The sequence below is a fragment of the Rana temporaria genome, chromosome 2, assembly GCF_905171775.1.
Source record: "Rana temporaria chromosome 2, aRanTem1.1, whole genome shotgun sequence".
NCBI lineage: Eukaryota > Metazoa > Chordata > Amphibia > Anura > Ranidae > Rana > Rana temporaria.
Genome location: NC_053490.1, coordinates 339573925 through 339599077, shown reverse-complemented (window position 1 = coordinate 339599077; position 25153 = coordinate 339573925). Strand labels below are relative to the sequence as shown.

General features: G+C 46.6%; 1 protein-coding gene across 1 annotated transcript in view; it reads left to right on the top strand.

The window, feature by feature from the left end:
* Positions 1-25153, top strand: part of LOC120928429 (C4b-binding protein alpha chain-like) — a 217912-nt gene that overhangs the window by 169027 nt on the left and 23732 nt on the right. Inside the window, exon 11 of the mRNA XM_040339535.1 lies at positions 21479-21560. Coding sequence (XP_040195469.1) covers positions 21479-21560 — 82 coding nt within the window. The remainder of the gene's footprint in view (positions 1-21478; positions 21561-25153) is intronic.

Below are 25153 nucleotides of genomic sequence, written 5' to 3'. Positions count from 1 at the left end.
ATCCGCACTAGCCAACTCCACAAGAAGGGCCCTATGGTTGAAGACATGGCAGGGGGACTGCACGTCTAAAACCAAATTATGCGGGATCCCATTTACAGGGGACTTGCTATTTGGGCCAGGGTTGGAGAAGGTGCTAGATCGTACAGTGGATAAAAAGAAAGCATTTCCGCTGAAACGCAAAGCACCCTGGAGTCAGCTGCAACAATATAAAAGGAGACAAAAAAAGTACAACTTGGATCCCGAAAGGTCCCCGATATACAACACCCAAGGCAGATAACCAAAAAAGACCTTGGGCCCCGAAGGGGAAAGGCAAAGGAGGGACGATTTTTCGTCCTCTTGAGCAAACCTACGACAAAAAATGACAAAATAGTCACCGTAGGAGGAAGACTGGGGGCCGTCCTCCCGCAATAGGAAAAGATAACCTCCAATCACTTTATTTTGAGAACAATAAGGGATGTATATCACCTGGAGTTCTCAAAACCACCCCCAAACAAACTACTTGACCAAACTTCCAAAAAACAAAGGAAAAGCCGAAGAGTTAATGAGAGCCATAAAGGATCTCAGGAAACAGGAAGTAATCACAGAGGTGCCAAAGGAAGAAAGAGGTCAAGGGTTTTACTCCCACATATTCGGAGTACAAAAACCCACGGGAAAGGTCAGACCAATCCTAAACCTCAAACCCCTGAATAGATCCATAACTTACAAAATATTCAGGATGGACTCAAAATACTCAGTCAAGGCCTTACTACCCCCAAACTGTTTTCTAGTCTCCCTAGACTTAAAGGACACATATTTACACGTCCCAATACACCAAAAAACAAAACTATGCACCTGCAATTCTGAGCCTTACCCTTCGGACTTTCCTCTTCACCCAGAATCTTCACAAAGATTCTGGCGGAAGCCTTGGCACCCTTGCGAGTCCAAGGCATATCCATCATCGCCTATTTAGACGATCTGCTTCTTTTTGCAGAATCTCCAGGAAGTTACAAAAGAACCTCGAGATCACGCAAACGTTCCTAAAAAATCTGGGTTGGCTAATAAATATAGAGAAATCCAACCTACAACCCACGCAGCAGATAACATACTTGGGATATGTAATAGATTTGGTCCAACAAAAAATATTTCTGCCCAAGGAGAAAATAGAAAAAATCCAAAAAGAAGTAAGGGCAATACAGGCAAACTTACCATGCACCATCAGAAAGGTGATGTCAACGCTGGGGTTACCAACGTCTGCAATCCCAGCAGTACAATGGGCAGCCCTACATTTTCAGCCACTGCAAATTATCCTATTAAAAATATGGGATCACAAGCAGGAGTCCTTGGACACTCAGGGCCAGATTCACAAAGCAGATGCGCCGACTTAACTCGAGATGCGCGGCGTAATTGAAATTTGCGCCGCGCGTATTTTTGCGCCTGATCCTCAAAACGAGATACGCCTGAAATGCCGGTTTTTCCGTCCTACCTAAAATAATTACACCGGCGCTTCTTCGCACGCAAAATACACTAGACACGCCGCTGTTTTGATAGGCAAAGATGCAAATGAGGGAGATAAGGCGATCCACAAAATTTAAGTGTGTGCGGCGTAGATTACGCCCTGTGCGCTTCTGTTAGTTTCCCGGCGGGAAGTTACACTTTAAAAAAAGGTGCCCTAATTTTACACCAGCCGTGTAAAGGTCAGCTACAGCAACACCATTAAGGAAGAGCTGAGCACACACACTTGCTGGACTACAATCTGTCTGCCAACATGCCAGGGCCATCCATGATCATAACTGCACTAGTGACTTTAGAGGCGCTAAGAAGGAGGAGGGAACGGAGGAGGAGGAGGAGGAGGGCACAGGAGAGGGTATACCGCAGACACCTAGATGTGTTTGGCATGGCTGCTTCTGAGGTGTATCGCAACTTCAGATTCAACCGTGAAGCCATCCTGGAATTAACCACAATCCTGCAGGATGATCTCACCAGCCCAACACAACGCTCACATGCAGTGCAGCCACTGATCAAGGTACTGGCAACACTGCATTTCCTTGCCACTGGCTCTTTTCAGCGCACAAGTGGAGGTGTGGCTGGGATGTCACAATCCTCCATTAGCAGATGTGTGCACCAGGTTGTCCCTGCAATCCTCAGACGCATGGCCAATCAATTAATCAATTCACACAATGACCGATTTTTTCCAAATTGCAGGATTCCCACGCACCATCGGGCCATTGATTGCACACATGTGGCACTACAGCCCCCCCATGAAACAGAGCACATGTACCGCAATAGGAAGCATTGGCATTCAATCAATGTACAGGTGATAGTGGATGCCCAATGCCTCATATGGCACGTCTGTGCCAAATTCCCAGGATCCAGCCATGACAGCTACATATTCCGTCACATCAACATCTCCAGAGAATTGGAACAGAACGTGTATGGGGACAGCTGGCTGGTTGGTGAGTGACATGGGTGTCAGGTATGACTGTCCCCCCCCATGATGCAGACATCACAAGGGGCACATGCATGACTAACATCCTCCTGTCTTTTCCCTTCCAGGTGACTGCATATGCACTGGGACCCCATCTTATGACTCCATTCCGGAACCCCCAAACCCCAGGAGAGGAAAGATACAATGCTGCACACATACTTACCCGTGGAGTTGTGGAACGCACATTTGGCCTCCTGAAGTCACGTTTCCGATGCCTGGATAAGTCTGGGTGTACCCTGTTGTATTCCCCAAACTTTGTGTGCCAAATCATCGGGGCATGTTGCATTCTGCACAACTTCGCAGTGAGAAGGGGCCTCGAGATTGACATACGTGATGACCTGACCCCTGAACCAGACATCCCCCCCCCAACCCAGGGTACCCCCTCTTCTGAGGGAACAGCAGCCAGGAGACGCCTCGCAGAAGGCATCTTTGCACAGTAAACACACACATTAAACATGTCACAATCAGAATGCATGAATGCACACCCACTGTGGTCCCTAGCACAGACACATCACATGCACATCTAATTGGATTAGATCCAAGTACCCCCCCCCCCCCCCCAATGGTACTTGGGAGCAGTAACGCCACGCCACGGCTCCAATTATGTCACTGTGCATTCATACACCATTCATGGACCTGGGATCACTTCTCCCTGGTCCTGGGGATCCCTACTCCACCAAAACTGAGGGTGACACCCTTATTTAATCAGGAATGCCACCCCCACATTCACACATCATTCACACACATTAAACAAATCATAAGTACAGTATACAAAAAAAAAAAATCAAAAGTACCCTGCAAAATTAACGGCAGGCGCGTGAGCTACGCCTGGGCCGCCCACGGGCACGGCCAACCAGAGGAGCCTCCTGGGGGGGGGTGTGAGCAGGGGAAGGAGGATCATCCTGGGGGGGGTGTGAGCAGGGGAAGGAGGATCATCCTGGGGGGGTGGGTGAGCAGGGGAAGGAGGATCATCCTGGGGGGGTGGGTAAGCACGGGAAGGAGGAGCCTCCCCTGGTGACTGTCCTCCTGCTGGCCTTCCCTCCAAGGCCACTGCTATCCTGGTCAGACAGATTGTGAGGGCAGCCGCATTGGCCTGGCCAGCCCGGGTATTGTCCTGGACAGCCTGGGTCAGGGCACTCACCTCCTGGGCCACGCCTGTTGTGGCGGTCTGCAGGTCACAAATGCATGTGATGACCGCCAAGGAGTTTGTGGCCACATCCGTGATTGACTCCTTAATTGAACCCAGGCTGGCCTCCATCTGGCTCAGAGTCTCTTTGATCTGAGCCAGATTGCGGGTCTGCCGGGCATTGTCCCTCTGCAGTTTGCCCGGCAGATGCTCGGCCACCCCCCTGGCCTCATGGGTCGCCATCCTGCCTGCAGCCGTGTCTTGTGACCTGGGAGGAGGGGAGAGAGAGACCCTTGTGGGTTGAGGCCTGTTGGGGGAGGAGTGGGAGGGGCTACCCCTGATGGTGGCCTGACTGCTGCCAGCCTCAGGGGTAGCCTCACGGGTCAACAAATCCGATGCCAAAAGGACTTGCCTGGCAATCTCCATATCTTCATCCTCCAACCCCTGATCCTCCTCCCCCTCAACCTCCTCATGAGGGGAGGTGTGGCCACTCCCCTCCCCTGGGGACTCCTGCCATTCTTGGGACTCCTCAGAAGCCTCTTGTCCTGGGGATGGTGCAGCCTGGCCTGATGGCCCAGCAACCTCCTGGCCTGATGGCCCAGCAACTTCCTGGCCATCTGTGGAGGACACAAAACATTCACAGGTTGGAGGATCCACACACTTCGCACATCTTCCCTTCCCCCACCCACACATGCTAATCACCAGATAGAAAAAGCCAAAACTTACCTGTCCTCACAGGAGAATCTGATTGATAGCCAGGCAGGCCCACCACCTGCTGTGGGTGGAAACACCGGGCCACTGCCCATTCCTCCTCACTCAGCCTGACGGGGCAGGGTGCGCCTCCTCCAGTGCCCGCATCTTGGCCATCTTCTCACGGACCAGGCTCTTAAGATCGTTGATCTTCTTTTGTATCCCACAGGGGGTCCTTGCCTCCCCCCCTGCCGCATTGATCTGATCCGTAATTTTCTGGATGATCTCCTTCCTCCTGGCCGGGGGGGTATTCCGGCTCTCAGAGCCATGTAAATAACGCCCATATTGGGCGATGCCCCGAGCAAGAATCTGCTTCTCGATGCTGGAAAAATTGAGCTTCCTGCGCTTTGGTGCCATAATACCCACCACTCAGCACCAACAAAAAACAAACACAACAAACAAACAAAAATACTCACACAACAAACAAACAAAACTACTCACACAACAAACACAAAAATCAAACCACACAAGCAGACAGCTACTACAAATTCAAAAACAAACTCCGAAAAAACAAACAGAAAAAAAACTCAGAAAAAAAACAATCAGCAAAAAACAAACACGGGAAAAAAAGAACCGAAAATACAATCAGAAAAAACACAAACTACTACACTCTACTACTCCTCCAAATCTTTTAACTAACACGAAACTCACCAACACACACCAACAGACGACAGAGCAGAAGCAACTTGCTCTAGGAAAGGGAAACACAGGGATGTACTTTTGCAAGGGAAGTGTGTTTGTCTGGGTCTTTTTATACACAGGGCGATTCTCAAACTAAGTACAATTGGCCTTTTTCCTATCTCACTGATTGCGCCGAGCCAAGTTCTGCACATGCCCAGTGAGGTGCTGATTCGTGCGCGCATGCGCAGTACGGGCGGCCCTTCATTTGCATGGGGTCACGGCTCATTACAATGGAGCACGCCCACTTCCTTCCCACTTGCAATAACCCTGCCTTACGCCTCAGGATTTAAGTTACGCTTGCGCAATTTGGGCCGCAAATGCGTTGTGGATTCGGCACTTACGAAAAAAAATTAATGCGCCGTATCTTAAATGACATACGATTTGTGTAACTTAATTTGCGCCGCTGGTTGTGAATCTGGCCCTCAGGTTCTAATACCAGCAACAGTAGACAGTAGAAAATGTAACCAAAAGGACGGCTGTGGACACTTCCCATTTCCCAGACCCTTACCACAGACGCAAGTGGCGTAGGATGGGGAGCGCATCTAGGCTCCCAGATAACACAAGGGACGTGGGAAAAGGAAGAAAGGATGAGATCATCCAACTAGAAGGATTTGAAAGCAGTAGAGCTTGCGCTCCAATCCTTCCAGACAGAGTTAAAAGGACATGACTTGCAGATCAGGTCCGACAATGCGTCAGTCATCGCCTACATAAACAAACAGGGAGGAACAAGAAGTGGAACCCTGTGGGCACTAGCAGAGAAAATCCTGATATGGGGAGAGAAAACATACTCTCTCTATCAGCAGTCCACTTAAAAGGGGATCTAAACAGAGTGGCAGATTTTCTCAGCAGGAAACAAGTGAAAGAAGGCGACTGGGCGTTAAACCAAGAGGTGTTCGAACAAATTACGCAAAAATGGGGAACACCTCAAGTGGACCTATTTGCCTCAAGAGAAAACAAAAAAGTCAGAGCACTCTTTTCTCTAAAAAAAGAGAGGATGGAGCGCTAGGGGTGGATGCGTTGGCACAGAGGTGGACATTCAAAATATGTTATGTCTTTCCTCCACCAGTACTAATACCAGCGGTAATAAGAAAACTCTGCATAGAGAACACAACATTGATTCTCATAGCACTTCACTGGCCGAGAACACCATGGTTCTCTATGCTGAAAGAACTAGCTATAGAGCCCCCCTGGTTACTTCCAGTCCAGGAAGATCTACACTCCCAGGGCCCAATATACTGCCCCCAAGTGAAAAGATGGTACTTGGCCACCCCCGGTATCTGAGGAGCAGCTGCTGAAAACAAATGGGTTCTCAAGCCGCTTAATAGCGACTCTGCTAAAAAGCAGGAAAGTGGAGACACGCAACATCTACCAGAGAGTGTGGAAGTGCATTAACAACTGGTGCACAGAAAACACCTTCAACACACAGAGCTCAGTGGCAGTCTTAGAATTTCTAGAGTAGTGTAGAGAAAGGACTAAGCCTTAGTACCTTAAAGAGTCAAGTGTCAGCACTTTCAGTTTTTCAGGAAAAGAGATTAGCATCCGATCCATGGATAATCAGACTCTTCAGATCCCTAAGCAGACAAAAACCCATACAGAGTACAGTCTTTCCAAAGTGGGACCTGTCATTAGTGCTGTAAACTTTGACAGCAGATCCCTTTGAACCACTAAAGAATTGCAACCCTAAAGACGCTGACACTTAAAGAAGTCTTTCTGGTAGCAATTACCACAGCCAAAAGGGTCTGTGAGATAGAGGCCTTATCAATCAGGCCCCCCTTTTGGCAGATTTTTGCAGACTGCATAATTTTTAAAATGGATCCGGGATTCCTGCCGAAAGTAGTCTCGAGATTCCATTGGGGACAAGAAGTTGTGTTACCTTCATTTTGTCCGAACCCTTCTAAAGAACAAGAAGTAAAGTTTCATAATTTAGACGTCAGGAGATGCGTCTTGCATTATTTAGAGTTAATAAAAACACTGAGGAAGACGGATTCCTTATTTATTTTACATTCTGGAGCTAAGAAAGGGCACAGAACTACTAGACGCACCATAGCGAGATGGCTAAGGGAAGCCATTGAATAGGCTTACAAGTTAGGAGGCATACAGACCCAAGAGGGTATCAGAGCGCACAACACAAGATCAATGGCAGCCTCACAGGCAGAGCTGGGGCAACACCGGAACAAATTTGTAAAGCGGCGACATGGTCCAGCTTTGCCACCTTCGTAAGACACTATAGGGTGGATCTCTTGTCAGCTAAAGATCAGACCTTTGGACGCAAGGTCTTACAAGCTGTGGTCCCGCCCTAAGGGTAAGTGCTTGGTTATCCTCTCAGGTGGCTGTCTTGAAAGACGATTAGGGGAAAAACGAAGTTACTTACTGGTAACGTTCTTTCCCGGAGTCTTTCAGAACAGCCGGGTACCCACCCAAAGGTATTGAAAAAACATAAGATTTCCTTGCAGGAAATGTGATATAGTTACCTATTTGTATCATATATTCTTGTGTCTCCCCAGCGACTGGAGGTGCTCGTTAAGAAACTGAGGAGCCAGCAGGGGAGGAGGAAATTTATAGAAGGCTGGCGCAGTGTTTCCTACAGAGGGGAGGAGCCAAGGTCTCTCAGGCGGCTGGCTGTCCTGAAAGACTCTGGGAAAAACGTTACCAGTAAGTAACTTTGTTTTTTCATCCGCACACGGATGTTTAGGAAAAAGCGGGCATACGGTCCGCAGGTGTGAAAGGGGCCTTATTTAGGTTTATGTTGTTGATATCCAGTGTTTTGAGAAAGCTAACAATAATAATAATAAAAAAAACGAATAAAAATATATCCATTTTACCTCTTTCTGGCTGAGAAGATCATGCTTCCCATTGCTACCCTACATAGCAGAGACGTGGGAGAGGCCATATGATACCAGAATGTCTATTGAAGAGGCACTATGATTCAATAAAGTCAAACCAGAGCCACTTTTGCACATATGTTAAAATGGACATTTTTGTCTTCAAGATTAGTTAAAATCCCAAAACATTAAATATTTTGTGAAGGTAGACATGAGAATATAAGGGTGGTAGTTGCAATGTTTAGTAACATATAAAGGATGAGCTTGCATTAAGTAAATGGTATCAAACATGGCAACTTTGGTATCCAATATTGTTGATAGGCAACACTTTAACCACTTCCATACAGGGCACTTATACACCTTTCCGCCCAGACCAATTTTTAGCTTTCAGCGCTGTTGCACTTTGAATGACAATTTCGCGGTCATGCTACACGGTACCTAAATGGAATTTTTATCATTTTGTACCCACAAATAGAGCTTTCTTTTGGTGGTATTAGATCACCTCTGGGATATTTATTTTCTGCAAATTTTTTTTAGGAAAAAAAAGTTTTTTTTGTTTCTGTTATAAAACAATGTAAATAAGTAAGTTTTCTCCTTCACTGATGGGCACTGATGGTACTGCACTGACGAGCACTGAAAAGGCGGCACTGATGGGCACTGATGAGGTGGCACTGATGGGCACTAATATGCGGCACTTATTGGCGGCACTGATAGGCGGCACAGATAGGCGGCATGGATGGGCTTGGATAGGTGGCACGGCTGGGCACAGATAGGCGGCACGGCTGGGCACGGATAGGCGGAATGGATGGGCACTGATAGGCGGCATGGATGGGCACTGATAGGCGGCATGGATGGGCACTGATAGGTGGCACGGATGGGCATAGATGGGCACTATCGTATGTGTTGTACTAATGGATGCTAATCAGTGCCAAACAATGCCTGCCAATCAGTGATGCCCATTGTGGGCACTGATTGGCATCCATTGCGGCACTGATTGGCATCCATTTTTTGTGTCCTTCTCATCCCTGGTGGTCTAGGGTGGCATACCTTTTTTTTTTTAAATCCCTGGTGGTCTAGTGGCCATCCCTGGTGGTCCAGTGGGCATCCTCGGGGGGGGGGGGCTGTGCTGATAATCGATCAGCACAAACCCCCCCTGTCACAGGAGCAGCCGATCGTCTCTCCTCTACTCGCGTCTGACAGACGCGAGTGAGGAAAAGCCGATTACCGGCTTTTCCTGTTTACATCGTGATCAGCCGTGATTGGACACGGCTGATCACGTGGTAAAGAGTCTCTGTGAGAGACTCTTTACCTTGTTCGGTGTTGCGGGGTGTCAGGCTGACACCCTGCAACAACGATCGCCGCGATGCGCGCCCCCTGGGGCGCGCAGCGACTCAGAATCCTGAGGACGTCATATGACGTCCAGTCAGGATTCTACAACCACTTTGCCGACGTCAATTTGTCATTGGCGGGCGGCAAGTGGTTAAACAATGTTTTACAGGTAATTAGTGTAGGCCTATTGAAGGCCTTCGAGTTATAGCTCTCACTTTGGTGTGTGCAGTGTATCAGTTATTTTTGTACGTAGGCATACGTGTTTACATTCATGTGTATGTGGGGCCGGAGTTATAAATGTAAAAATTTCCGCAGACAGTTGTTTTCTGATTAACCTTTACTCCACCCGTGGGCACCTGTTATGGCTATCCTAGGCCCACAGGAGGAGTAGCAGAGCCTGGGTCAGGTGGGTGAATCATGCATTCTATGGTGTGTGGAAGTGATCAGGCAGCGTTTCAGTCGCCCAAATCACTTCCAGCAGAAAGCCAACAACTTAAAGTGGAGGTTCACCCGGAAATGTTAATTTTAAACCTTAGATTGAGGCTCATTTTGTCTAGGGGAATCGGGTAGTTTTTTTAAAAACGAAGCAGTACTTACCGTTTTAGAGAGCGATCTTCTCCGCCGCTTCCGGGTATGGGCTGCGGGACTGGGCGTTTCTATTTGATTGACAGGCTTCCGACAGGCTTCCAACGGTCGCATCTATCGCGTCACGATTTTCCGAAAGTAGCCGAACGTTGGTGCGCAGGCGCCGTATAGAGCCGCACCGACGTTCGGCTACTTTCGGCTACTCGTGACGCGATGTATGCGACCGTCGGAAGCCTGACGGAAGCCTGTCAATCAAGAAGGAACGCCCAGTCACGAAGACCATACCCGGAAGCGGCGGAGAAGATCGCTCTCTAAAACGGTAAGTACTGCTTTGTTTTTTAAAAAACTACCCGATTCCCCTTGACAAAATGAGCATCAATCTAATGTTAAAAAAAAATTTCGGGTGAACTCCCGCTTTAACCAAATTAAACACCATACTACTCACCAGAATCTTTTACCCCTAGCTACCTAACAAAGTGGGGAAACCGATCTTAACCAGATACAATAGTGTATCTATCGGCGGGCGTAACGTATCTCAGATACATTACGCCGCCGTAACTTAGGGCGCAAGTTCCGTATTCATAAAGAACTTGCGCCCTAAGTTACAGCGGCGTAGCGTATGTGGTCCGGCGTAAGCCCGCCTAATTCAAATGTGGATGATGTGGGCGTGTTTTATATAAATTAATTGTGACCCCACGTATTTTTACGAACGGCGCATGCGCTGTCCGTGAACGTTTCCAAGTGCGCATGCTCCAAATTACGCCACAAACTGTCAATGCTTTCGACGTGAACGTAACTTACGTACAGCCGTATTCGCGAACGACTTACCTAAACAACCTAAAATACGACGCTGTGCGGTCATTTCCGACGTCCATACTTAACATGACTTACCCCTGCTTTATGAGGCGTAACTTTACGCCAGAAAAAGCCTTACGCAAACGACGTAAAAAAATGCGGCGGACGTACGTTTCTGAATCGGCGTATCTACCTAATTTGCATATTCGATGCGGAAGTCTAGGGAAGCGCCCCTAGCGCTCAGCGTAAATATTGCACCCTAAGATACGACGGCGTAGGAGACTTACGCTGCTCGTATCTAGGCAACATTGAGGCGTATCTAATTCTATGAATCAGACGCTGAGATGCGACGGCCCGCACTCAGAGTTATGACGGCTTATCTGGAGATACGCCGTCGTAACTGCTTTCTAAATCCGGGCCTATATATTTTGCTCAAAGTACCAAAAATCGGGTTTTAAAATCTTGACCTGATGCTACAAGACACAGCATACTTTACACACTGTTTCTGTCCATCCCAAACATTTGTTGGAGGTGCAATTGAGACTCCGGCAATATCTTGCATATCTTATAGTCCTGCCCTGTTCTTCAGTCTTTTTGGACTACTGTTCGCTCTGTCTCACAGCAATTTACTGATTACCCTCTTCCACTTGACTCAGCCATTTTCTTATTGCACCAATATTCCTTAACAAACCTACAGGTCAGTACTCCCTCGCCTGATCAGTTTGGCTAAAAGTTGCAGTCTTGGGTTCTGGAAACAACCACATGCGCCTCCCATAGCCACATGGGTGACACGTCACTGAGATTGAGTGAATGGAAAACCTAATTTCCTCTGACTGATTTAGAAAAAAATTGTTTTACTGGAATGAGTTCATTTTCACTCCCATATACAAAGCACTGTTACAAGATGACTCTATGGTATATGTGGCAAGCCCCCCTCTGGGCATTTGGGAAATATTACGCCATCCTTCGCTCTTCCATAAACCTTTTTAACCTAGTACTTTAGGTCTATTGGGTATTTTAGGTCTTTTTTTCTTTGGTTTGTTCTCTTTCTATCCTTCCAACTCTTTTAGAATAAAATTGATTCATACAGTGGCCTCCCTCTACCAGATCAGATTAGGTATAGCTGTGAATGACTACTTTAAGTATTGCTAATAATAAGTTTTATATAAGTGATCATATGGTCTTACTGACTTGAGTTACTACTGCACACGAGTACTTGCTGACATACAGAATGTACTAAAGTATATGTGTTGTAAATGTTTAAACAGTTATTAAAATCTGTATGTTATCATTCAGAAATGAAGAATGCATAAAACAAAAATTATAAACAGTCTCGCCTGCTATTGTCTGTTTAAAAGCCAGTGCTGTCACCAAGGAAAGCCTTGCAAAGGTGGCAGCGAAATACCCTTCTTGGAAGTAGGAAACCTGGTTTTAAAAATGAATTTAAAGTGTCACTAAAGGCAAAACTTTTTTTTTTTTTTTTATAGAGTAAGGGAGGGTTTATAACACTTGTCAGGACACAGATGGCAAAAAAAAAAAAAACTATTGTGGAAATTTCCAGTCACTTCCTGTCATGGCTCAAACAGGAAGTGAGAGGAAATCATGGGTTGTCACCAGGATCCTGAGAACTAGTGTCCTGTCCTCATTGGAAGATTTCCACTGTATTCCTGTTCCAATGGCAACCCAAAATTTGGATTTTTTTTTTTTACTTTTGCTTTCGATGATAATTGTAAATAGGACAAATAGAAAGGATCAATCTCCCATAGAAAGCAACAACAACAAAAAAATAACTAACAAGAGTTCGAATCCCTTTCTACTTTATGCAAAACTAAAAAAAGACTTGCCTATAGTGACACATTAAGACTTTAAAAAACATTTCTAATTTTAATGATTGGATTTTGTTTATGGAAATGTCATTACTCACTGGTTATGATATTTACACAACTGCTCCATGACGGTCAATTATTGTCCTCAACAGTATATGATGCAATTAAGGTGATCAGTAAAAGTTATGGAAGTTAACGGAAAGGTGGAGGGGTTTTGTACCTTTTGAAACACAAAACAAATGCAACAAAAGCATTCGTTATTTTCAAAGCACTAAAAACGAAGGTCCACACAAAAATGGAACCTCCGCTTTTCAGAACCCTCCCCCCCTCTTGTGTCACATTTGGCACCTTTCAGGGGGAGGGGGGTGCAGATACCTGTATAATACAGGTATTTGCACCCACTTCCGGGCATAGACTCCAGTGGAGGTCACACCCCTTCCCGTCCCCCCTGCTGTATTCTGGGAAACGCACAGGTCCCAGAAGACAGCGGGGACCAGTTGGGACGTGCAGCGTGACTGGCACATGCGCAGTAGGGAACCTGGAAGTGAAGCCGCAACACTTCACTTCCTGATTCCCTCACCGAGGATGGCGGCGGAGGGAACCGAGAGCCAAGCGATTGGTCGGCTTCGGCTGCCGACATCGCGGGCACCCTGGACAGGTAAGTGTCCATTTATTAAAAGTCAGCATCTGCAGTATTTTGTAGCTGCTGGCTTTTAATTTTTTTTTTTTTTTAGGCGGACCTCCGCTTTAAGCTGGCCATACACTGTTCATTTTTTTTTCTTCTGGCAGCGGCACCCAGTTGATTGAAGCCGCTGATCGACAGGAAAGTTTCCAACATGCCCCTTGAATAGAAGCCAACAAAGCATTTAACTGCTGTGTTGAGGGGGAGCCCCATTGAGATTTGGCCAGTCCGCTGGACCTAATTTCATATGATACTTTAAATCTATTGAATTTTGAGAACTACATATGCCATTCTTCTACTCTGTATTGTTAATACTTCTGAACTGTACATATTTTTTTATGCAAAATTTGAATATTGTGAATATAGTGCCTGTTAAAAAGTGGTCGTAAACCTAAGTCAGTCACTTCTGAGAATTTTTCCTAAAACATGAGATAAATTTCTGTCGGTTGGAGCTCGTCTATTCACAACACAATTCTGCTGTGTGGAGGGGAATGCGTGTGCCTTTCCTCCAATCAGCTCTCATGCAGTGTAAGTGCAGTCTCCCTGCCCCCTCTCTGCTGAGACAGATTAACCACTTCCCGACGGCCGTACGACTTTATACGGCCGCAGGGTGGTTCTAATTCTCTAACTCGCCGTCTTTTTACGGCCTCCGCTCCTCCTGGCCACATTTATACAGTAATTAGTGCATATTTATAGCACTGATCGCAGTATAAATGTGAATGGTGCCAAAAATGTGTCAAAAGTGTCCGATGTGTCCGCCATAATGTCGCAGTCCCAATAAAAATCGCAGATCGCCGCCATTACTAGTAAAAAAAATAATAATAAATCTGTCCCCTATTTTGTAGGCGCTATAACTTTTGCGCAAACCAGTCGCTTATTGCGATTTTTTTTTTTTTCTACCAAAAATATGTAGAATACGTATCGGCCTAGACTGATAAAGAAAAAACTATTTTTAAAAAATTGAGCTATTTATTTTTTTCAAAATTGTCGCTCTATTTTTGTTTATAGCGCAAAAAATAAAAACCGCAGAGGTGATCAAATACCACCAAAAGAAAGCTCTATTTGTGGGGAAAAAAGGACGTCAATTTTGTTTGGGAGCCACGTCTCACGACCGCGCAATTGTCAGTTAAAGCGACGCAGTGCCGAATCGCAAAAAGTCCTCTGGTCAGGAAGGGGGTATATGTGCCCAGTAAGCAAGTGGTTAAGAAAGATTTTTAACACAATCTGCACTTCTGAAAGCATAGAGAGGGGAACACTGCAGAAAAACAAATTCACTCGGTATATGTGAGAGTTTACAGCCACTTTAACCACTTGACGACCGCCGCAAGACAATAGATGTCGACAGAATGGCACAGGCAGGCAGTCGGGCGTACCTGTACGTCCCTGCCTCCCAGTGGGTGGGGGGCCCAATCAGGCCCCCAGTGCCTGCGGTCGTCGGAATCGTTCCAGGAGCGATCCGTGATTAGGGGGAGGCCACCGATTCATGGCCACCCCCTCACGATCGCTCCTGGCGAATGAGAAGTTTCCTCTGCCTGTGAAAGTGTAAACACAGGCAGAGGAAGTGATGTCACTCTCCTCGTATCTGTCTTTTCGACCGGTGCCCGAGGAGAGAAGACATCTCAAGTAAGTGCACCAACAGTACACTGACACCAGTACACGTAGGCACACTTTTCACCTCCAGTAACCCCCTGATCACAACCCCCGGATCACACCCTGCACCCCCAGTCACAGTGTCACTGATTGCAGTGTTCATTTTTTATTTTACTGATCACTGCATTTGGTGTCATTTGTGACTGTAAAAAGTGTCAGAGAAGTTAGTGGTAGGCCCCTTTAGGTGTAGGGTACCCCACTAACCCCCATATAAAGGTTTAACCCCTTGATCACTCCCTAGGTGACCCTTTTAACCCCTGTCGCCAGTGTCACTAAGCAATCTTTTTTCTGATCACCGTATTAGTATCACGGGTGACGCTAGTTAGCCTGTTAGTTATTTAGGTTCACCATCAGGTTTTTATAGTGTCAGGTACCCCCATATATTACCTAATAAAGGTTTTAACCCCCTGATTTCCCCCTAGTTAACCCTTTCACCCTTTGTCACCAGTGATCACCGTATAAGTGTTACGGGTGACGCTGGTTAGTTAGTTTGCGTTTTATAGTGTCAGGGCTCCTGCCGTTTATTACCCAATAAAGGTTTAACTCCCTGATCGCCCAGCGGGTGATATCAGTTAGGTTTTAGTGTCGAGGTCTGTGTCACCCCAGGCAGCATCAGATTAGTGCCAGTAGCAATAACACCCACGCACTCACCATACACCTCCCTTAGTGGTATAGTATCTGAACGGATCTATACTAGCGTCCCCAGCAGTTTAGGGTTCCCAAAAATGCAGTGTTAGCGGGATCAGCCCAGATACCTGCTAGCACCTGCGTTTTGCCCCTCAGCCCACCCAAGTGCAGTATCGATCGATCACTCTCACTTACAAAACACTAAACACATAACTGCAGCGTTTGTAGAGTCAGGCCTGATCCCTGTGATCGCTAACAGTTTTTTGGTAGTTTTTGATACAGTTGCTGACAGTCAGGTGCTTTTTTTCCTGTGAATCTTACTAGTGTACCAGTAAATTTAGAGCACAAAATGGCAAATCGAAGGTACAGTAGTGAAGAGGCCTACACGTTTCTGAGCATGCCAGATGGTGAAGAGGAAGTCGCTCATTTGTCAGATTCAGGCTCAGAATACGATCCTGTAGACAACAGCGGCTCCATGACAGATGGCACTGACGACTAAGTTGAGGTTCCTGCCAAGGTCAGGCGTTCCTGATCCCATTCTTCTTCTGTTGTTGAGCTGCAAGAACCCTAGGGCTCTCGTATGGAGCAGAGAAGTACTAGTGCTGCTCATCCTGGTGAACTGGCAAGCACCAGCGACCTAGTACACCCTGGTCATACATCCAGTACTGCAGTAACACTTTGTGATGTGGCGAGTCTCATAAGTGCAGTTCAAGGTGGCAAGCACAAGTAGTGTCACGCTGCCACCAATAAGACAAAGACAGGCCTGTCGTGCCCATAGTGTCCTTCCTGCAGAACTTGCCAATTCTAATTGGGATCCCACCACTTCTGCAGCACCCATACTTCCCCCATTCACTAGCCAACCCAGAATTCAGGTGGAAACGGTTGATTTTATGTCACTTGATTTTTGTTTGCTGTTTTTCACAGAAGATCTCTATAGATCTATTGTGGACAGGCCCAGACTGGCCATAGGGCACACCGGGCATTTGCCCGATGGGCCGGTGGCCGCTGGGCTGCATGCTCTTGTGTGGCCATGGCAGTTGAGCTGCTCCTTGAGCCCCCACCGCTCACCCGCCCTCTCCACATCAGGCTGGGGGGCGGAGACTACATGTCACGTTACCTGTGACCGTGAAGAGGGAGGGGATCTACACGAGACGCGGCCGCGGGTTTTCCGGACAGGAGAGAAAGTAAGTGTGTGTCTCTGATGCGTGCGCCTAATTAGGAGAAGCAGCTGCATACACACAGTAGAAGAATCCATCTCTTTATTTTTCTCCTACAGCCTCTGAATGCCTGCTTCTCACTCTCTCCCATTCAGAGGCTGTAGGAGAAAAATAAAGAGATGGATTCTTCTACTGTGTGTATGCAGCTTCTTCTCCTATCCAGCTTCTTCCTACTGCCCCCTAGTGCTAATAGGCTCCCACCATGCTCTCAGGTGTCCCCCCCCTGCTCTCAGGCTCCCCCACTACACTCCAGCCCCCCCAGTGATCACCAACTCCCCCAGTGCTCATCAGGCTCCCGTGTGTTTTATCATGTTTGCTTTTCAGGTATGTAATTTTTTTTATACTTTACTGTTTACTGTGTTTTACTGTTAACCATTTTTTGTTTTCAGGTGCGGCATTCAGCTGCAGCACGGATTTATTTATCTTGACAGCAACAGCATTTGCTCCCACGATACATAAAGCTGTGTAGCCGTGCTATAGGAGGTGATTTCACCACCACAGTTAAAAAAAGAGCATATAGGCCGAAGCAAAAATTACAATATATGCCCAACAGGGACCAGCAACCTACTGGTATGCTGCTGGACTTTGATTGGTTATACCAGAATGATGCCTGCGGGTTTAGGTATTATCTTGGTATTATTCTTTTCAGCCAGCGGTCGGCTTTCATGTAAAAGCAATCCTAGCAGCTAATTAGCCTCTAGACTGCTTTTACAAGCAGTGGGAGGGAATGTCCCCCTCCCACCATCTTTCATGGTTTTCTCTGGCTCTCATGTCCCAACAGGGAACCTGAGAATGCAGCCAGTGGTTCTGCCAGCTGACTATAGAGCTGAACGGAGACCAGAACGGCTCCAATCATCTATATGACCTAAGAAACCGGAAACTACGAGCATTTAAAGAGGAAGTAAACCCAATTTTTTTTTCTTTTCCTACAAAAAACCCTGCAAGAGAAAGGCAATAGCATACTAGCTCATTATGAATGACTTACCTGAGATCGAAGCACTTCTCGCTCCCCTCCTCCGCCATGTCCCCTCCGCGCTTCTTCTGGGTATCGCCGCTCCGGCGCTGTGATTGGCCAGAGCGGTGATGACGTCACTCCCTCGCATGCGAGCGGGACTGGTATTATCCCAATCATAATGCCGGGACGCTCAGTGCACCTGCGCCGTTGTCTACAGCGTGCATGCGCCGTAAACATCGGTGCAGTGTTTTCTGCAAATATCTCCTTAACCACTTAACCCCCGGACCATATTGCTGGTCAAAGACCAGAGCACTTTTTGCGATTCGGCACTGCGTCGCTTTAACTGACAATTGCGCGGTCGTGCGACGTGGCTTCCAAACAAAATTGGCGTCCTTTTTTCCCCACAAATAGAGCTTTCTTTTGGTGGTATATGATCACCTGCGGTTTTTAGTTTTTGCGCTATAAACAAAAATTTTGAAAAAAAAATTCTATTTTTTACTATTTGCTGTAATAAATATCCCCCAAAAATATATAAAAAAAATTTTTTTTTTCCTCAGTTTAGGCCGATACGTATTCTTCTACATATTTTTCGCAATAAGCGTTTATTGATTGGTTTGCGCAAAAGTTATAGTGTTTACAAAATAGGGGGTATTTTTAAGGCATTTTTATTAATATTTTTTTTTTACTAGTAATGGCGGCGATCAGCGATTTTTTTTTTTCGGTACTGCAACATTATGGCGGACACTTCGGACACTTTTGACACATTTTTGGGACCATTGGCATTTTATAGCGATCAGTGCTATAAAAATGCATTAAATTACTATAAAAATGCCACTGACAGTGAAGGGGTTAACACTAGGGGGCGGGGAAGGGGTTAAGTATGTCCCTGGGTGTGTTCTAACTGTAGGGGGGGTGGCCTCACTAGGAGAAATGACCGATCTTCTGTTCATACATTGTATGAACAGTAAATCAGCATGTCCCTCCCTGACAAGACCGGGAGCTGTGTGTTTACACACACAGCTCCCGGTCCCCGCTCTGTAACGAGCAATCGTGTGTGCCCGGCGGCGATCGTGCCCGCCGAGCACGGGAGTTGGGGGAGAGCGCGCGCCTCCAGCGGCGCGCACGCGCCCCTAGTGCCCAGCGCGAGAGCCGACGTAGAGCTACGGGCTCTCGCGCAGGGGAGCCAACCTGCCGCCGTAGAACGACGGTGGCAGGTCGGCAAGTAGTTAACCGTGTAGGTTAAGGAGATATTTCTTGCACCTACAGGTAAGCCTTAATCTAGGCTTACCTGTAGGTGCAAGTTGTCAGAGTGGGTTTACAGCTACTTTAATGACTTATATATCGCCAGATATAAACAGCGCCATTGGGAAAGCATTTTATCACACCGATCTTGGTGTGGTCAGATGCTTTGAGGGCAGAGGAGAGATCTAGGGTCTAATATACACCAATTTTTTCAAAAAAAGAGTACTTGTCACTACCTATTGCTATCATAGGGAATATTTACATTCCCTGAGATAACAATAACATTTATAAAAAAAAAAAATGAAAGGAACAGTTTAAAAAAAAAAAGCACCCTAGTCCCCCCTTGCTCTCACGCAAAGACGAACGCAAGCTTCGGTCTGGCGTCCTATGTAAACAGCAATTGAGTGAGGTATCCCCACAAAGGTCAGCGCAGTGACATACAACACGTACGATGGCACTATAAAGGGAAAGTTCCATTCGAATGGCGCATCCCTTTGAGCTGATTATGCAAAGCCTACACAGGACCGTTTTTCACGACGAGAAAAACGACGATGTGAAAAATTACGAGATAAAAATAGCAGGTTCTAAATTTTTAATGCCCATTTTTCACATCGAGAAAAATGCTCTGGAGCCTACACACGTTTTTAATGACCAATTAAAAAAATTGCATTTTTCTCATCATGAAAAATGGTCGTGTGTACGCGGCATTAGGGGGGGAAAATGGTAATTTTACTTCCTCACCACCTATCACAGTTGTGAAATGTCAAGATAGCACAAAACCCCCCCAAATGACCTTATTTTGGAAAATAGACACTTCAAGCTGTTTGCTGAGAGGCATGTTGAGTCTATGGAATGTTTTTTTTTTTTTTTTACAAAAAGTTGTAATTTAATGATATATTGCTCAAACATGCCATGGGTATATGTAAAATTACACCCCAAAATTGATTCTGTTGCTTCTCCTGAGTACCACATGTGTGAGACTTTTTGGGAGCCTAGCCGCGTACGGGATCACAAAAACCAAGCACCGCCTTCAGGCTTTCCAAGGGTGTAAATTTTTGATTTCACTCCTCACTGCCTATCACAGTTTCAGAGGCCATGGAATGCCCAGATGGCACAAACCCCACTCAAATTACCCCATTTTGGAAAGTAGACACCCCAAGCTATTTGCTGAGAGGCATGTTGAGTACTTTGCAGATCACGCTTTTTGTCACAAAGTTTTGAAAATTGAAAAACTAAACATTTTTCTTTACTTTCTTAATTTTCAAATACAACTGAGAGCTTCAAAAAAATCACCACACCTCTTGGCAAATAGCTTGGGGTGTCTACTTTCCAAAATGGGGTCATTTGGGGAGGGGTGGGGGTTGTGCTATCTTGGCATTTTATGAAATTCGAAACTGTGATAGGTAGTGGGGAGTGAAATCAAAAATTTACACCCTTAGAAATCCTGGCGGCGGTGATTGGTTTTCGGGTGCCCTGTACACGGCTAGGCTCTCAAATAGTCCCACACATGTGGTATCCCCGTACCCAGGAGAAGCAGCAGAATGTATTTTGGGGTGTAATTCCACATATAACCATGGCATGTGTGAGCAATATATAATTTAGTGACAACTTTTTTGTATTTTTGTTGTCATTTTTCAATCACTTGGGACAAAAAAAAAATATTCAATGGGCTCAACATGCCTCTCAGCAATTTCCTTGGGGTGTTTACTTTCCAAAATTGAGTCATTTGGGGGGGTTTGTACTGTCCTGCCACTTTAGCACCTCAAGAAATTAGATAGGCAGTCATAAACTAAAAGCTGTGTAAATTCCCGAAAATGTACCCTAGTTTGTAGATGCAATAACTTTTGCGTAAACCAATAAATATAGGCTTATTGACATTTTTTTACAACATGTGGCTGAATACATTTTGGCCTAAATGTATGACTAAAATTGAGTTTACCGTAAATACTCGAGTATAAGCCGAGTTTTTTAGCATTTTTTTTTGTGCTGAAAATGCCCCCCCTCAGCTTATACTCGAGTCACCTTTTTGCGCCTGATCTCCCGGATTTTGGGGACCAGATACCAGCCAGCCATAGGTCCCCTGGACCCCAACCTTGGCACACATGTAGCCCCACTCTTCCTCTACAAAGTTTGTTGGCCGGGAAGCACCAATTTTTCACAGCCAGGCACCCCTTCCATAAACTCCCATGTTAAACGTCAGTCTACTCATGGGCACAGTGAGGCAAAGTGAGGCATGCAGATGGACACCCTAGGCTTATACTCGAGTCAATACGTTTTCCCATTTTTTTGTGGTAAAATTAGGTGCCTCGGCTCATATTCGGGTCGGCTTATACTCGAGTATATACGGTATTGTTTTTTTCTTATAACAAAAAGTTGAAAATATTTATTTTTTTCAAAGTTTTCGGTCTTTTTCCGTTTATATCACAAAAAATAAAAATCGCAGAGGCAGTCAAATACTGTCAAAAGAAATCTCTATTTGTGGGAAAAAAAGGACTCAAATTTAGTTTGGGTACAACATTGCATGACCGCGCAATTACCAGTCAAAACAGCGCAGTGCTGAATTGTAAAAAGTCCTTTGGTCTTTAGGCAGCCTAATGGTCTGGTGCTTAAGTAATCAAGTATATTTTATACTCTGTAACCATAAAAAATATTTTTCTTCTAAATATTTGATAGTATTGTCATGTTATCGCTATTTAAATTTTAACTTTTTCATTTTCAATTCTCAAGTCATAGTCATTGGAGTCGCAGTCGCTGGAGTGATATTTGGCGTTGTGCTATGCAAATGTGTCAGCAAAAGGCAAAAAAGAGGGTGAGGCCACTTTTATGTTCCTTTACCTGTAACTATCTTGTCTGTAGAGAATAGCCTTCTCTACCTTTCTTGTTGTGTAGATGTCATTTGACTTGCATGTTGTCAATTTTCTTGGAGTCAATTCACACATAGTGTGCTGCAGTTATGTATAGAGGTAGACCGATATATCGGTCGGCCGATATATCGGCCGTTTTTAAGAAATCGGCATCGGCCGATAATTGTAAAAAAAACGGCCGATTTTCGGCTGCCACACTACAGCAGCACGAGAAATTAATCCTTCAGCAACGCTGCTGGTAGCCTGCGCGCTGCCCCTCCCCGCCCCCACTACTACCTCGGCGGGCTGTACTGTAGCATAAAGCAAATATGTCACAAGCCCGAGCAACTGCAGTAGTTGTCTGCGCGAAGAGATCACACTTGTTATGCTTCCTGCATGCTGGGACTGTGGCGGGATTACTGAACATAGGCTCTAGGCTACGTAGCCTAGAGCCCATGTTCAGTAATCCCGCCACCGTCCCAGCATGCAGGAAGCTTTTGTGATCTCTTCGCGCAGACAACTACTGCAGTTGCTCGGGCTTGTGACCTTTCTGCTACAGTACAGCCCGCCGAGGTAGAGGGGGGGGGGGGCGGTGCGCAGGCTACCAGCAGCGTTGCTGAAGGATTCATTTCTCGTGCTGCTAGAGACTGGCAGCCTGATACTGGGGTAATGTACAGTAGCTCAGGTGTCATCCAATGGGCAGTGCTGGAGGGTACAGTGTGTACCAGTACATGTCAGAGCACACCCCTCTCCTGTATACACACATACACACTATATATATCTCCATCCCCCACCCACGGCCAGCTCCATCCATCCACCCCCCTCCACAATGCATCCCCCACCCACGGCCAGCTCCATCCATCCACCCCCCTCCACAATGCATCCCCCACCCACGGCCAGCTCCATCCATCCACCCCCCTCCACAATGCATCCCCCACCCACGGCCAGCTCCATCCATCCATCCATCCCCCTTCACAATACATCCGCCACCCACGGCCAGCTGCATCCATCCACCCCCCTCCCTCCATCCACAGCCAGCACCATCCATCTCTCCCCCTCCACAATGCATCCCCCCTCTACGGCCAGCTCCATCCATCCATCCATCCCCCTTCACAATACATCCGCCACCCACGGCCAGCTGCATCCATCCACCCCCCTCCCTCCATCCACAGCCAGCACCATCCATCTCTCCCCCTCCACAATGCATCCCCCCTCTACGGCCAGCTCCATCCATCCATCCCCCTCCACAACGCATCCCCCACCCACGGCCAGGACCATCCATCTATCCCCCTCCACAACACATCCACCGCCAGCACCATCCATCTTTCCCCCTCCACAACGCATCTCTCACCCACGCCCAGCACCATCCATTCTCCTCCACAATGCATCCCAATCCAAAAATCGGCCCAAAATATCGGCCGCAAAAATCGGCATCGGCCATCGGCTGCCCCGATTTCTAAATATCGGTATCGGCATCGGCCAGAGAAAAACCCATATCGGTCGACCTCTAGTTATGTATGCAATATTGTATGCTTTGTGCAGTACACTACAATGTGTTTGTCATGAGTGTCGCCATTCATTTTAACTGGCATTCCAACACATGCACAAACCTGCACAATTGTTCTATAAAGCACCCAAAAATGCACAAATAGTACATTCGAAATAAAGCATGCTCTAACACATGATAAAAAATATTTTTGGAAATGACACAGGGTGCAGTCTGTGTCCCTTCTCCTATATGACGGTGCTTGGCCAATCCCCAGCCACCAAGAACCAGTGCTATTATTTAGGAGTAAGGGGAGAGAGTACCATGCTCTTTCATTGCTTGCATATAGTATATCTGTTCTTGAGCTAACCTCTGGTATAAAAATGCTGAAAGTATGGATTTAGCCTGTGGACGTAGTGCGTTTCGATCTCTCTAAGATACAGTACATCACAAATGTTTACAAATTTAAATCTTTTGCAATTGATGATATTGCATGTACCTGGGTAGAAGACTGGTTACACTGGTGGGGGGGATTAATGGCATATTTTCTCTGAATGGCCTAGAGAAGGGGTTCCCAAACTTTTCAGTACAAGAGCCCCATTGTACATTTGCCAAAAGGGTAATTTCTTTCTGGTACATCACGGGACACAGAGCACTATGCTAATCACTAAAGGGGTTATATGCCCACCGTCGGGTGATGGACACTGCCAATCAAGACAAAGAAGTCCCCTCCCTGTATAACCCCTCTCATACAGTACCTCAATTTTTTTGCCAGTGTCTAAGGTGTTGGTCACATTTAATGAGTGCTCCATAGATGGCCTGAACAGGGTCAGGGAGCTACGCTATCGGATCAATTTAAAGAGCCAAAACAAAGGCTAAAGTGGATGGTTCCCGAGCCTCGGTACTGAAGAACGAGGTCCTGAGATCCAGCACCTTGGTCACATTGCTATACCACAGGTTTTCTGTCAGGGCGCTATACAAGGTCCAAGGCAGTGGACCCTACATACAGAGGGTACCCCGTCCTTGAAGGTCTGGTATGACACCAACCCACCGTGATAGATGAACATTGGGTCGCTGTAATTTTCCAGCAGTACCCTGCAGCGAGGTATGGTGAGTCTGCATTTGTTTGCAGTGTCTCTATTAAAAGAGAGTGATCTGATGGTCTGTTTTTCCCGGTGGCCACTGGGAGCAGTGTGCTGTTCTATCATGTTTGTACTCTTTCATGCAGGCTGCTGTTTTTTCCCCAGAGGGTGCAGGTTTGCTCAAAGTCTAGCCTATTGTTTATTGTAGGCAGGAAGAGGAAGAGCAGCCATAACAATGTGCTGACAGGTCTGGTAGGCCTTGCAGACAGAACAGTGGGCCGTGAGTGTGTGAGTACTGGCTTGGAAATGGGTACAGACAAGTCATGATTACATGCTGCATATTTTCTGCCTATCCAGGGCGCATTTACGGCTCTAAGTAGTAGATACACCCCTGGATGATCTGTGGTGTCCCCAGGCAGCAGAGTCCCTCCTTACATCTGTGGTGTCCCCAGGCAGCGGAACCCCTCCTTACATCTGTAGTGTCCCCAGGCAGCGAAGCCCCTCCTTACATCTGTGGTGTCCCCAGGCAGCAGAGCCCCTCCTTGCATCTGTGGTGTCCCCAGACAGCCGCGATCTCCTTCATTACAGTGTAATGTATGTCCCCAGCAGTAGCAGCAAAAGTTCCTTTCATGTGTGTTCAGTGGAGAGGGGCAAGGCCGTGCAGCCAATAGGCTTCAGTGTACAGAAGAATTGTCCACTGTACACTGAAGAGGGCAGCCCAATTGGCTGCCCCTCCCCTCTCCACTAGGGGAAATGGGGCGCCCATATTTTTGTAGCCCGCCAGTCGTTTTTTGCCTAAAACATTTCCAATTTTCACGGGACAAAAGCGAAATCCCTGGAAATTCATCGGGACGAGGGTCCCAAAATCGGGATTGTCCTGGGAAAATCGGGACTGTTGACAAGTATGTACTGTACATATTTACTTTTAAATATACATGATTCCTCAGGATCGCATAGGAATACATGTCTACATAGATACGTGTTGCGTAAT